We start from the raw sequence: 15,152 nt of genomic DNA on the forward strand, positions 1-15,152 counted from the left end.
TAATACAGTGTCAGGCTGGGCAAAATGACTGCAATCACCTCTAAGAGTAGAGAATAGATTACCCTTGGAACAATTCACAAGGAACATGTAAAGAGGGTCTACTCAGTTGTCACTATGATAAAGATTCACATCTGCATAAGATATCGACTTAAAATCCAACATGGGGGTTGTCTTTTTCAGATGTAAGTACAGTTCATAGGTATGAAAACATGTCTTAAATTGTAACAAAAGAATTTGTGTTTAAATACAGTGAGAACAACTTCAAATCGGAGATAAATACCTTGTATGTGTGCACATACTTGGCCAATGAAGCTGATTTTGACTCAAGACAAAGTAATACAAAAGTGGCATTACTTTTGCAAATCGGCTTTTGAACTGCAACATTTTCTGCATACACAAAATATCACTAAATACATTTCTGCTTTCTCGACCGCTAAGAGCGTCAAATTATTCTGGAGGCACACTCTTTTGTCCCTGTAGACATGCTTATATAATATAATACAAGAAGATCACGCAGTACAGATATATGTTTAATTGAAATATGAAAAGTTTATTCATAGTATCAAACTGTTATGATTAAAAACCTTACAACTTGCTCCAGAAATTCTGCACGTTCAGTAATTTCTACTGAAGTGCTTGTTGACTTTGCAAACAGTCACATAGACAACTAAACTGATCAGAACAAACTGCTTCTGTTCCTTCATCCAGACAAGTTTCATCTTCACCTGGCCGTCTGAGTCCTGATAGTGCATCAGGAAGTGCTCACCATCATAGTCGTAGGAGACAGGAGTCTTCTCTTGCTCCATGGAAACAGGAGAGCCGACGCACCAGAAAGGTTTCTTGAATTCGTCCAGTAGAGTCAAACTCATGACGCAGCAGTTCTGGCAAGAAGTTGTGGAATAAACTAATGTCAGGATCTCTTTTCTGGACTACCATTGTTGTGAAGTCAGTGGGGTTCAAAACTGTCAAAATACATCCTGAATTGTATTCATTTTAACCAGGAGATAAGAGGGAATTATTCCAAAATCGGCTTTTTCAATAGATCTGTGAACATTAAAATAAAACCAGTATGTGGTTTGTTTACCATTAAGACAGTAATATACTTGAGATGTTTTGGGCATGCATTTCTTTCTTCATAAACCACATAGTGAAAATAGTGTAGTATTCAACTGCACATGGTGTACCTTCACTGCACCCTGCAGGGCCTCACACCTCCAGAGAAGGTTGATTCTGCTGGATAGAGGTATGTGCTGTGATAGGATTGTCCTGCTAATGGCAGTCAGCTGGATTAGGCCATCACAGATCTGAGCTGGTGAAAGACAACACGTGAATGTAAAACAATAGAAATCAGTGTTAGGTCACTTGATTAGCGAAGGCTAATACGTTCAGTCATTCAATCTATGAGCTATATAATGCTCTTCAAATACAATTAATGTATTACTGAACATAGCTAATAAAGGTTATCTTAAATTTCTAAATTTCAAAAGGTTTTATTTGTCACATGCTGCAATGTGTGTATTTCTACCCAAAAATGTACATATGTCAGAGTTGAAAGGCAAACTGTACAAATGTGTAAATGTGCAGGATGCTGCGAAGGATTCACAGAGGACAATGTGCTAGCTGGACGAGGCAGAGGATGTTGATGTCAAAGGTCACTGTCCTGATGGTCTGAGAACTTGTGGCTACGGAGGCATTATAACTATATGTAGTACAGTAGTATTAGCATTCCTCTAGAGATGACTGTACATATGAATCACACCTGCTCCAATTAGAAATAGTTATTAAATGACCCATTCAGCACAGAATACAGTGTGTCTTAGTAAATACGAGTATAAATAAATTACTTCTCCGGCAGAAAATCTCGGGGAAGCTTCCGGACACAATCTCACACGCCGTGTTGTGGAGAACGATGTGTAGGTGGTAACCATGGAGACCATATTCAGGGTCTATGTCATCAAAAGGGGATTTAATTATTGGCTCCACGTAGGGGCTGGAGGACGAAAAAGAAAGGGGGAAATGAAACTAAGACTGTGGAGATGAAGAAAACATTAAGAAAAAGGTATTTCATTAAGGAGGTATTTCAGAGGTTTATTACTCCTGTGGACTGGAATCATGATGTGCTGCAACATTCGTTCTCACATGACACCAGGAGAGGGGGCTATGTCCACACTATGCTGAGGTGTAGCACTGTCAAGAATGCTGTGTCGTCTTGCTGATGTATTGTCTCTCCTCTCAGATGATCAATGTAGCACCTTCAAGAGCATACAGCAAACTCCAGTACTAGATATCACATATGTTGGATTATTTATCCATTTATTTTTATTTTCAGATAGATGACCCTTTCAAATAATGCCCACTTGTGACTCCTCATTACAGGATTGTTAGAGGCCTAAGGGGTGAGAGTATACACTAACAACTTGTGTAAGTGGTGCCGACACAACGAGAACAAAATTCTATATACAATGTATATAGATATATCTATATATAATGAGGTACAGTCACAATATCCACTGGTGGTGAAATAGAGGTGCCAGTGATGCTGACTCTTCACGCCCTAACTCTCTGATGGTGATACACTGCACGCCATGTAAGCATGTGAATAAAAAGGTGCCGGTTCAAGTGCAGCCTACCAAACGGGAGATCCCTGGATGCTTCTTTCCACCAGCCTGTGGAAGTGAAGGATGAACATGACAAAGGCAACTGAGGACTGGTCCTGCAAAGAGAGCCATCACTTCAATTTCAGGTAAATTCACAACCCGTCTAATTGTTCCAGCTACTAAAAGCTAACGAACAATTATTTTAAAAAATGCCATAGCTGCCTGTGAAGTAATTACCCTCCAGACACCGATGATGATGCCAGGCTGTAGCAGCTTCAGTTCAACAAGTCTGTCCTGGCCAATGACCTGCGCGCCTTCAGTTAGAGCCTGCGTGTCCGACTTCGCCATGAGGGACCTCCAGCCAGGCCTGACAGAGAAAACGGATGGATTCAGTGAGAGAAAAGAGGAAGCAGAGACATAGAGGGAGAGAGAGAGAGAGAGAGAGATGGAGATAGACGTCGACTGTCTCACTTCTTCAGGTCGGGGCAGTTGAGAGCTATCCTCCTGACACCGTGGAGTTGAAGGGTGGAAATCTGCTGGTAGTTGGGCAAGCAGCCTCCTCCGCTCCAGCACAGAGTCACAGAAGTCTCGCAGAACTGGGACCAGCTCAGTTCATGTGTGCACTCGTGCCCTGACTTATCAGACACCGTCAGCTGCCAGGAGACGTGCAAGTTTCTAGAATGAGATAACACGACACAGGATTATAGCAAAGAAGAGATGACAGATATTTCACAACAACAGCATGTACAATTATTTATACTGTATTCAGTATAGCACGGCAAGGGAGACCTGACATCTGAAATTAGCAGGCTTCGGACATTATAAAGTGGGAAATAACTCACTTAACATAGACATACTCACTTAATGAAATATGCAGCGAATGAAATGAAAGCGCAGCTGTTGTGATAAATCTCTTGATCCAGTTCTGTCTGAAATGTGATTCAGTGCTGCCCCGACTGTGATGCAGCCGGTGTTTTGCTTAGGCACCATCCAATATCAATTAAGTGGAGGAAAAAAAGCTGAAAACTGGAGCAGCCCAGGAGGCCTCGGATGACCCAGGGGAGTTTCGCTCTGCATCGTCTGTGTGTGTGATGTCTTGTGAAATGATGATTACCAAGGTAAATCTCAATGCTCCTCAGTGTCTCTAACAGACAAACTCACAGGGAATTGTCTGAGTTGGTGGCGTGTGTGGGTGTGTGTGTGTGTGTCTGTTGTGGATGACGAGTTTGGGCCCCCCCCCCCCCATCTACAAGGAACACAATTATTTCTACTTCCCCTCTGTACCAGAGCGACTGCCACAGAACTCAAAATTGAGTGCTGCACAGCCTCTAATCAGAGGTTATAAAAACACAGCAGAAACCACGATGAGGGAGCTTTCCCCTGCGTGCTGGCATCCCCCTGAGCAGACATCTCGCTCAGACAGAGACCTCCTTTCTCACCTTCAATAAGAAAGTATCATTAAGTGCGATATGAAAAACAAACCATTTGATAGCTGGCGGCTTGAACTGTCCTCTAGTCTCTACCTTTGATCCGTCTTGACAGGGTGGATCTCCAAAGTTTCACTGTTTGCTAACCACAAACAAGGCAAGGGGTTCCCATGACACCTCACAGAGCCGCTTCCAATTGCAAAACAGCAAGACGTAGCAAACAGATGGCAGATTACGGCATGGTAAACACAGTGTGATCAACACAACTCCTGTTGGCTGAACTAAAGTAAAGCAGCACACTGGAAAATATTAAACCAAATGAAAAGGATTCCCTGAGAAATAACGAGATCTTTTTTTTCCTCACCTCAGTAGCTAAGGGACTCAAATGCTTGAAAACACACGGTACGCACTCATTTAAGCTTAATTCACAAACAACGCTTGACAGGCTACTCAAGCGTCTGGTAAGTGAAATCAAGTGCCTGGTAGATATAACAGACCGTACACCTCAGGTACTCCATCTTAGTGGTTTTCATAAGCAGTGCCTGCCTCTCTCCATCTCTTACCTGAGGACCAGCTCTGTTTGGCGGGGCAGCCCAGTGTGACGGCTGATGAGACCAAGATGACTTTTCCACTTGTTCATGTCATATGCGGCTACGGTTTTGAAGTGCAGCCGCTTCCAGTAGCCCGCAGGCCGATCGTGCACCTCCGTTGCGGCCATCTTCTGCAGCGGCTCGTCCATGCACTTGGGTTTCCACTTTTTATTCATTTTATTCAGCTCTGCAATGTATATCTTGTTCCACAGAGCACTGCATTGGTGGTATTGTAAGGTATAGATAGGGGAGAGGTCGCTGTGAGTGAGGACAACTTAAAAAGCTTAAAACACAAAATATGTATTTATATGAAATAATGACTGATATGCTTTGTTGTCACAGGTCTGCCATTCTAAGATGACTTCTCTGACTTGTTCTTGAATGCAAATGTTCTTCTGTTTGTGTCTTGGTAGAGAAAGATGATGCGTTCTGATAAAAGTTTAATTTCCTGTTAAAAGTGCTACTCGAAGGTGGAATTTCTTACTATATGTATAATTAAGGTTTCATGAAAACGATGCTTTGAAAAGTTAAATATGATTTTGTATGTTTTTTTTTAAGCCATAAAAGCAGAAATTCACCGAAAAGTAGGCGTTTTGAGCAATGCCCAGAAAAACATTGCGTCACATGACATCACATGAGGAGGTTGGTTTCCTCACAGCTCAGTGTGCAGTGGCAGGTGGTAGTGGCTCTTTTTTCCACTGGTTTTAGTTTGCATGGCTCCATTTGCCATCATGGTGAATTACTGTGTTTGTGCAGGCTGCACAAAATTGCAACCTGTCAGGACATATAGACATCAGTTTCTGTTGTATCATTACTCATGTCAGTTTTATACAGTTACTACTATATTTGGTACTGCCTGATATGTGACAGCAAAATTTATGCCTTGTGCAGTGCCATTGTGCAGTGAAACAACACAGCGTTAAGGGTCACTAATACCTAATCACACTCTTCCTTATGAGATGTCATGTCCAAGTTGTCTGTTTTGAGGTGAAAATGGAAACTGCTTTACAAAAACAAGTCTGGATGTCTCTGAACAGTACAGAATATATAAAATCCAGTTCTCCCAGGCACCAACGTTAAAGGTTGCCAGATCTCCCGTCTACAAGAGAGCTGTCGCGTTGCAAAACAGATCTCCATCTAATTAAGTCATTTCTGTCTAATCTCAGTCCTAAAAATAATCATTAAAAAAGTGACATAATCTACAGAAGCAGTGAGTATTCTTCAACTTATTTCCAGTGAAGTAGATTTCTTTTTTTAAAGATTTTTTAGACATGTGTGTATTTTTCCTGATGTTTTTAATGTACTGCGTATGTTGCATTAACAGGACCTGGCTGGTTACTTACTCATCATTGGCAAGCTGGTAGAAGGGCCTATTGACGTGGCTGATGCTGAAAAGAGTGGAGGCATCTAGGTATGACAGAATCTTCATCAGGGTCTCAGATGGCAGTCTAAGGAAAACGGTAGTTAGACGTCACAACAAGGAAGTGACACCGGTGTTTTCATGCCACCTGTTGTTCAGCATGCAGCTCTTTAGAGGCTTCGGTGAATGAGACGAATGAGCTCTCGGGCAGGCTACTTGGCGACTTGAAATGACCCATGTCTGTGTTCTCATTCAGTAGATTAACTTCAGAATTCATTGTTATTTAAAGTGCTCATAAAAAAAAAAATACACCTAGATCACAAAACAACAGAAGAGGGAGTTATACCCTTTACACATTTGTTCGCAGAAAATTCTGGCACCAGAAAAAAGACCCATCTCAAGCTGCAGGAAGTGAAGAATTAACGTGTGAGTGAGATCCAATCTCCAATCACAAGAGACCAATGTTAGATATTTGATCTTTCTTGGTTTGAGTACATTTGTTTCTTTTGAAAAAAATGTATTTTTCCATATCTGTTAATGAGAAATATTGGTGTGGTTTGTCTGGTCGCACCTGTCCTGGTTAATGGTGCCAAGGCCGTCCAATTCAGTCTCTTGAGTAAGTCATCTATTCGTGTTCACATTACGTGCCTGGTCAATCACCGGCATTTCACTGCACATCAAACAACAACCAGATGAAACAATTTCTGAAATGAGACACAAAATGAATAAATCATGTTTGGTGTCTAATGGAGCTTTAAAAAAATCTGTCAAATGGCTGTCAACATAGAGATATTTGTTTGACTATTTGTTAGCATTACTGATGGTGTGAAAATGTAGAAGAGTTGATGGCAAGCACCACAAATCACAAGTTACAAAGTATCCACAATTTTATGTCAGTTTTGACATAAAGACAGCACTGTGTTTATCTTAATGGCATTACACCCGTGTTTGACACATATTAAAGAACAGGAAACACAGTTGCAGAGATTATGCTAAATGTCTACTGTCTGTGAGTCCCATGCCTTATATATTTACTACATCCAATGGAGAAGTCAAGTGTCTTCCACCCGTATTGATTTTTTTTGCTGTGCTTTGATTGTGTTTTAGTGCAAACACGGTCAATAAATCCTTTTTCTTGCAGGGCAATAAAGCCTTGACTTGCCACAGATTGTGAACACCAGCTGGCTGAAGTGTTGAATGACACGCAGGTGGAAAATATGAGCATGTTTTGATTGATTACCTTTCCATAAAGTTCAGAGTGGACGCTGGAGACGATTTGTCAGCTCTTTTGGACGTCCTCAATGCCCGCATTCTGGAAGTAACTGCTTTTGTTGCCGCCATATGTTTTACTGGTCTTGACCTCTTTGAGTCAGATACAAGAATTTATATTTGGTAGGAAGTTGAGGCCATGAAGCCACGTTTAGTTTGACAGAGTTTTTAGCTTAACGTGAGGATATCGAATGAAAACCCCGTTAAGTTAGCAAAACAAAGAGCGTCTGTTCTCAGTTTGTGTAGCCAAAGAATAACGTGAAACATCCATACTTCCGCATTGTCCGCCTCCAGTCGCCATGGTTACGTCCAGTCAAAGTTCCTTCCACGTGCAACAATTAATCATCCGGCGGAGAGTGGCGATATTTGCCTTCAAAATAAAAGCGGATAAACTGTATATTCCCATCATAAACTATACTGTTATATTGTAATGGAGCAGCCTACATACAGTATGTGATTGAAACAAATTAATTTGAAATAATCTTGGACTTAGTTTACCAATTGTCGTTGTGCAAAAGTCATATTTAGAGGTACACTCTGATGACACCTCTGATGACATAATTAGGGTTATTTTCTGGTATTTAAAGATATGAAAATATTAAAAATTAAAACGACTCCATGACTGTCATCCTCCTGTTGCAACACAACAACAACAGTGTAACATGTGATTTCCAAACAAATTCACCAAAATAGATACTCAGAGAAGAACAAAAGTTCAGTTTCACATGACATTGGAATATATTGTTAGCATACATAGATGTACTTTGACACACGCGCAAGCACACACACACACACACACACACAAACACTGCACTTTATTTGCCTGTAGGCTCAACCCTAATCACAATGTGCCTAACCCTAACTTAGGTCTAACCCTCTAAAATGTTATGGTTTAGCCTCAGGAAACCTTCCTTTAGTCTTCAAATGAAACAGACGTTGGTCTGAACACACACACACATATTTACACGATATTTCATGTGTAATATTTGTAACAGGAGGACAAACTGTAATAGGTTATAACAGCGAGATCATATAACAAATTACTTTTGTATTAAGCAAATCCTGAGATGAATTCTGCTGCTATAATGTGCTATATGTGTAATCTGTAAAGAAAAACACACACACAAAAAACCTACTGCAGTCGTTTTCTTTGTAAAAGCAGATGGCTCACTTTAAGACCCACCACATAATCGACCTCCCCGTTCCTGGAAGCCAGTAGGCTTTGCTAGCTGTCAGGGAAAATAACCATAACACTCTTGTCAGTCCAGCCGATAAGCTTGCCTGATGGAAGTGAAGACCCTTTTAGGGCAACGGCAGCCCCTGGTACGGCAATGCCATGTAGGCTACATCCCTTTCCCTTGCATGTCCCCCGTACTTGACATTTGATGATTTCTGTAGCTATGTGTCCTTCTGAAGGCCTGGGGTCAGCTGTGGCTCCTGGATACCTGATGTCAGTCTTCCGCATGGCTTGTCAGCCAGCTCTGACAGTGCAATGTTCGTCAAATGGGGCTGAGAAAGGGAGGAAGGATCACCACAATTAGGTCTAAAATTGGGTCTCTGCAAGTTGTATATCATTAAACAGGTATGTTGCATGTACTTCTTAGGCGCCTCATATTGTGTGATTCAAGGCGTTTAATGCTTATTAATAGAACAATCCAAACCTTTAAGGAATGATTGGGTTTTTGCCCTCCTCTCCGCCTATCCAATTGCTTGCATGTATTTAAAATGCAGCTCGGATGAATTATGTCAAAAGAAAGCAGACTTTACTCCCACTATTTTCTTGAGCCGATGAAGCTGAAAACAGTCTATATACAGTGCCTTCTATTGCAGATATGAGTGCCATGCATAATGTAGCCAGTTAGCCTATCTTTACATCAGTAAATGACAGCTCATTAAAAGGTCTAACGTGAGGGTTCACCACGTATGAGGCCCACTCTTAGACTCTTCAGAGGTGGGGAGCACTGATAGGGACCCTCTACACGGCTCTTCAAAGGATGAAGACTTGTCAAGAACTGAAAAGAAAGGCCAAGGGTGGTACAGAGAGGTGCTGGACATTCTCTGTGAAGTGGGCATTTTCTGAAGTGTTACCTTCTTTTAACCAACTTATGCAGTGTTTGTAAAACGTGATGTGTATGTGAAATGATTTGCTGATATGCAAGTACACACCAAGGAATGAACCATGCCGGCCAGATCCCACATACGTTTGTTATTCACACTAGTGCTTAGATATCTGCAGATGTTACATCCGCCACTGGATGGCGCACAAGTATCTTTATTGGACTCATAAAATCACTTGTTTAAGTCTCAAATTAGTAACATACAGCCTACATGCATGCTAAATGTGCCATGCAACGACAAGGTTATCCGCTGCAACCCGCATTTGTTTCAAATCAATCAGGGAGAGACATGAAAAATTCACAGCATATAAATGACAGACATTGACATGACAGCAAGTGATCTCTGCCTTCCCGAGGGGCCTTTGAGCTCACAACATCCAACTGATTAATATGTAAACAAACCCGTTAGTCCACACATGTGCTCTTAATTGCGGGATACTTCTGCGGAGTCTTGTTGCAGTGGCTATACACAGAGAATGGGCGTGAGTTGTCCCTCGAAAGGGAGCCCAGAGACTCTTGCTTGTTTAGCACCACCGATCTGAGCGCTCAGTTCACAGTCTGCGAGAGACAGAGAGCATACCAGCGGGATGGATTGCACAGGTAGGTCGTGATTTACCTTTTTTCTCAATAGAAATGGCCGAAAAGTGCTTGTTTCACCATAATTACCAATTACAACACGAGGAAAAGATACCCAACATCATTTTCATTCGACACTATAATTTGTTACTAAGTGGTGTGGCGCGCAGTTATAGGAAACAACCCGCAGTAGCACACTTGGCTTGGTCAATAACGGACAAATAGAAAATGTGTATGAATACGCGATCTTTAGATGTCATTTACTGAGAGCTATTGCGTTTTTTTTCCCGCACGATAGCCATTTTACGCACACAGGATAAACTCAAGTTTCAACACTAAACTATTTGAAATTGTTTTCCTACTGCTGTCTGATACAAACATTTTCAATTTATCTCAGGATTTCAAACAACAGTTGTCTGAATACTCTCCCAAAATCATCTAAGACGCCCAGGAGGGAGGGGAGTTACCGCCGGAGAGAGTCGGAGTGCGTCTGTGTGTCAGAGGTTCTTTGAGAAAGCCAGGGAGCATCACAGATAGAGGAAGAGAGAGAGAGAAGGGGCGAGAAGATATCAAGTCTGGACCAGGTGATCGAGTACTAACAAACCTCCAAGGGGCTGCCTGGTTGTATCAGTGAGCACGGGATCAGCGATCCAACCATGGTGCCCGCGCGCTGCCCGGGACCCTGTGCCGTACTGGCACTGGTCCTCCTCTTGGGATGCGGCGTGGTTTTCAGCCTCGGCCAGAATGACACGGAGCCCATCGTACTCGAAGGAAAATGTCTTGTGGTGTGCGACTCGAACCCTTCCTCGGACGGAGGGGTCACCTCCTCACTTGGCATATCAGTCCGCTCCGCTGGGGCAAAAGTGGCTTTTTCCGCCGTGCGTGGAACCAACCATGAGCCGTCAGAGATGAGCAACACGTCTATGACCATCTACTTTGACCAGGTCAGATGTTCACTGAATTTAGCACAGTTATACAGCAGTCTACTATTGATAGGGCAAATATCATAGCTCCAAAAACAGTTTCTCTTTTTCTCCCCTCTCTCTACAATATACATGCTATATTGCCGTGGGCGAGCAGAACTTGTTTTAAGGTCATGTTTCATTGATTTCCTATTACTGCACTCACTCTTTGTGATCTGATCCCTGCGTATCTCTAACTTTACGAGCACAATGCTGTTTCCTTTGAAAATGGTTAATTTAATGCTGTGCGTAATTGCTGTGATTCAGGGATGCGCTGTCAAAACGAATGATCGTCTATGCAGGATCATTGATCACATGCATCTTAGGCCTCAGCCGGATTGACGTGTGCATTGTGTTGCTTTTGCTGGGATGTTCCACTTAGTTGCCTTTGGACAGCGGCCTGTTATACGCATCAAAATGGGAACCATCCCAAACTGCGACTGAAGCGCAGCCTTAAAACATTTGGCATACCAGACTGATACGCCTCCCTGTAGTCACTATGCGTGGCAAAAGCAAACAATTACATTACTAAAACCAGCTGTTGTGTTCAGTGAAGCATGCAGGTGGAAAATAAATAAAGCCTTGTCTCTTTTTGCGCCCTTCTTGGTCACAGGTTTTAGTGAACATCGGCAACCATTTCGATCTCAAAGCAAGTGTTTTCCTGGCTCCAAGGAGGGGGATATATAGTTTCAGCTTTCACGTGGTGAAGGTCTACAACAGACAAACCATACAGGTGAGCAATTAATTAAGCAGTTCGTCTGCGGTCAGCATTCAATAGAGAACTAAGCATGATACCGAACTCTCCCCTCTCCTGCAGGTGAACCTGCTGCAGAATGATTATCCAGTTATATCAGCATTCGCCGGTGACCAGGACGTTACGAGAGAGGCGGCCAGCAACGGAGTACTGCTGATGGTTGAACGGGAGGACCGCGTCTCTCTGAAGCTGGAACGGGGCACCTTAATGGGCGGATGGAAATACTCCACCTTCTCAGGCTTTCTAGTCTTTCCTCTATAATCTAATCTGCGATGATCCACGTCGCACGAGACTCTGCTAAGGTTGAGGAACAAAAAGAAAAAAGAAAAGAAAAAAAAACATGCCATTTATTTTCCACTTAAATAACTGTCAGTCAAGGAAGCCGACGAATATCTGTATACCTACACTCGTCCACTATCTAGTCAAATATGAACGTTTCCTTGGAGTTTCATATATTCAAATCCATCAGTCAACTTTAACGCAATCTGGATGATTAAAAGTATTGATCGGCCGGGGGCGTGTGCTTGTCGGCAATGTGGATTTTTTTCTTGCTTGGAAAACAAATTTTGCCAACAGACAAACGGGTGTACCTGGGGAAAAACGGACAAGGGCGAAGATGATGACTGGAAGAACTGACGTCCTGGACAGACCGAGTGTGTTATGCTCTATTTTATGTTTGTATAGCCTTAAAGAATATATGGTTTTCGTCCAAGTGAAGTATATGGAATTATGGACAACCAGAGAAGAAGTGCTTTCACGCCCAAGGCATTTTTTTTTTGCACGAATGGAAGTTTTTACTTTATGTTTTGTGCTGTCAATGGTGTTGCGTTTGGATGCTGAACATGTTGAAAATACGCCAAATGTATAGGCCGCCGACGAGTTTATTAAAAGAGAAAAAAGGCGACATATTTCAGCCACCGGAGACGATTTAGAGCCCTTTTATTAAATAATAATGATATAATTTATAAAGTACATATTCACATTATTGTGTGTTCTACATTTCGGAATCTGCGTAGCTTTGACTGATTTAATGTTCAGTGACGTTGCTCACCAAATGTACATTGTGGAAATAATAGAACAATCCCTATATGTCCCGCTTAATAAAATATATTGTATTGTATAGGCTAAGTTTATTTATCACTGTTCATTCACAGGACTTTGCAGTTAAAGGGAACAGGTTGAAGAAAAAAATGGTTGATTGTTAGAAGTGAGAGTTTTCTAAATTAGGTTAGACCAAACCAAAGGCCTCATGAGGAAAACAGACAGTGTGACCAGCTCGTGTTACTCTCTGTCCGAGGTGCTGAAATATACTGCTGAACTCCCCATTCAAAAAAGTCTTGCAGCACTTGTTACAGACGTTTTTTTTCATGAGAAAAACAAAAAGAGATGCACATATGTTTATAGAGTAACATAAATGAAATGTAAACACTGAGCATGACGTTCCAATACAATATATTGGAGCGCCTTTACGCGGCGCAGGGTGAACAGAAACTATAGAGAAACGCTTCCTCCTAAGGAGCACAAACAAAACCCGAATTAAGCAAACACACACTTCGATAGAGAATCGCATGCGTTTAAGTATCCTACGATAAAACAAGGCAAACTCGTCTATACTGTAGTTTAAAAAGCGCAGAGTCCCCAGCCTGCAAAAAAAACCTCATCACATAATTGGCATTTTGTTTGAAAATCAACGTTTATTGATAATCCCCCTGGCACACACACACCACCCTCCCCTCCTCCTCCTCCCTCACGCACTCTCTCACTCTCTCTCACACACACACACACACACACACACACACACACACACACACACACACACACACTATCATCGCCCCCCCAACAAAATTCTAGGCGTCTCTGAATTTGAATCAAAGCAAATATGTGAGAGGGGTCTTTTAATAAATGATAAAAAAAAATCTGCCCTGTAATCAGACAATGGAGGACCCTGCTGAAGAGAAACATGTTGATTTACAGCAATTTGCTAACAATAACATATTCAACAGTTTTAATATTTTAACATAAGTTAATTCAGGTGAATGCCTTTATCCTTTATTGATATCTTGTGTTAAATATGTAGCAGTCACAGATGAGTTTGGTGCAAATCAAGTGTGGACTGAGCAAAAGCAAAAGCACTGCTGCAACTCAATATCAAAAAGTCGTCCCTACTTACAATTCTGAAAGTTGCAGTCAGAATGTTTAATTTTGCAGGGCAACATGCAATTGTGACATACCATAGCTGATCTCTCTGATGTGATACTATTGGGTCAAAGGACAAACTGTGTTGCCTCAGCTTAGTTTGGAAAATTCCAAACTTCAGTATGATCTTTTTTAGTGCTGTGGAGGCGGGCGCTGCTGTATTAGAAACGTCAACTCTGGGGACTCAAGAGACACACCTTTAAACTTTCTGTATGGAAGCTGGTGTGCTTGAAAATGTCTTTAATGAGACATGTGCATCTGTAGGAAGAGATTTGGGAAGAAAAAAACTGAAAAATATAAAACATAGCTTCTGAATTACTTTGTGCAAGACAAAAGAGGATACACTGCAGACATTTTGAAGATTGGTTTGAAAACAATGTATTGCTTTTCTCAATAAAGCTTTCAACGGCTAAATAATTTATCTTCTAAAGCTAAGAAAACTATTTTTTTAGATATTGTTTTTTTTAAATCAACAAGAGTATTGAGTGACTAAGCCTTCTTGATTGGTTGAACATCAGGAAATCCTGACAAAAAGTCATTTTGTAGCGAAAATGTCCATTTAAAACCAAGCCACCATGACATTGGCAGAAAAAAGTAAAGGAGACAATCTGCTAGGAGAGTTAAGAGCCTTATTGCAACACTTTATGGTAATCCGTTGCTTGTTGAAACATATTCAACCCTTGCGCTATGTCAAACAAAAACATGAGAAGACATAGAAGTGATTGTTCGTTCCTGTAGCGTAAGAATGAAATCCAACAGCTGCTGGGCCTGGGAAACATTTGCATTTATAATTGATGATATCATACATGTGAGCATATGGAAACTTGAGTTTGCTTGCTTCTTCTACGTGGCCACTTGCTTTTATTTACATATACACACCTTCATCTTGTGTGTAACAGAATGCAGCTAACAAAGAGAAAGACCTGCTGATAGCCTGCTGATGCCAGCAATTGGACTGCACAAAGCAGCAGAAACTGCCAGCGAATCAGAGTGATTTGGAGAGCGGGCTCAACTGGCCTATAACGTGCTAATTGTGCCCATACTGGAATGAAAAGTCAGTTTCCAAATGACCCCCTTAGATAATTAAGATAGCCGTCAAACATGTACTCTGTGCACACTGCACGTGAGAAATGGAAACAAAAACACTTTGGTTATTGCTTACTATCAAGTAACACTAGATCTATTCCATCATGTAAAGAAGATCATTTCCACAGATAGGATTATTTGAGAGGAGATGAGAGATATTTGTTATCTTTATGAAAGACTGTTGTGCACCTTGAGACAATATTACTCCATAAAAGATA

General features: G+C 41.5%; 2 protein-coding genes across 5 annotated transcripts; one reads left to right on the forward strand and one right to left on the reverse strand.

The window, feature by feature from the left end:
- Nucleotides 1-614: 614 nt before the first annotated feature.
- fbxo15 (F-box protein 15) lies at nt 615-7,516 on the reverse strand. Of its 4 annotated transcripts, none has more exons than XM_031850352.1 (10): nt 7,215-7,266; nt 6,546-6,678; nt 5,958-6,062; nt 4,588-4,830; nt 3,069-3,272; nt 2,835-2,964; nt 2,631-2,713; nt 1,845-1,990; nt 1,185-1,309; nt 615-881 (listed from the first exon to the last, which is right to left on the reverse strand). In XM_031850352.1, exons 3-10 carry the CDS (start codon nt 6,041-6,043, stop codon nt 615-617), a joined length of 1,284 nt encoding a protein of 427 aa, XP_031706212.1. In that variant the 5' UTR covers nt 6,044-6,062; nt 6,546-6,678; nt 7,215-7,266. The 4 variants fall into 4 exon arrangements, with proteins under 4 accessions (XP_031706212.1, XP_031706214.1, XP_031706211.1 ...); XM_031850354.1 differs by having other exon boundaries at nt 6,546-6,644; nt 7,215-7,245; XM_031850351.1 differs by lacking the exon at nt 6,546-6,678 and having other exon boundaries at nt 7,215-7,516.
- A 2,169-nt stretch (nt 7,517-9,685) lies between these two features.
- Nucleotides 9,686-12,772, forward strand: cbln2b (cerebellin 2b precursor). The gene is made up of 4 exons (XM_031850462.1): nt 9,686-9,960; nt 10,334-10,880; nt 11,512-11,631; nt 11,716-12,772. The coding sequence occupies exons 2-4, from the start codon at nt 10,593-10,595 to the stop codon at nt 11,911-11,913; spliced, it is 606 nt and encodes a 201-aa protein (XP_031706322.1). The 5' UTR covers nt 9,686-9,960; nt 10,334-10,592; the 3' UTR covers nt 11,914-12,772.
- Nucleotides 12,773-15,152: the final 2,380 nt, after the last annotated feature.

This window comes from Anarrhichthys ocellatus, unplaced genomic scaffold (genome assembly GCF_004355925.1).
Source record: "Anarrhichthys ocellatus isolate YVR2014 unplaced genomic scaffold, GSC_Weel_1.0 scaffold10, whole genome shotgun sequence".
Lineage (NCBI taxonomy): Eukaryota > Metazoa > Chordata > Actinopteri > Perciformes > Anarhichadidae > Anarrhichthys > Anarrhichthys ocellatus.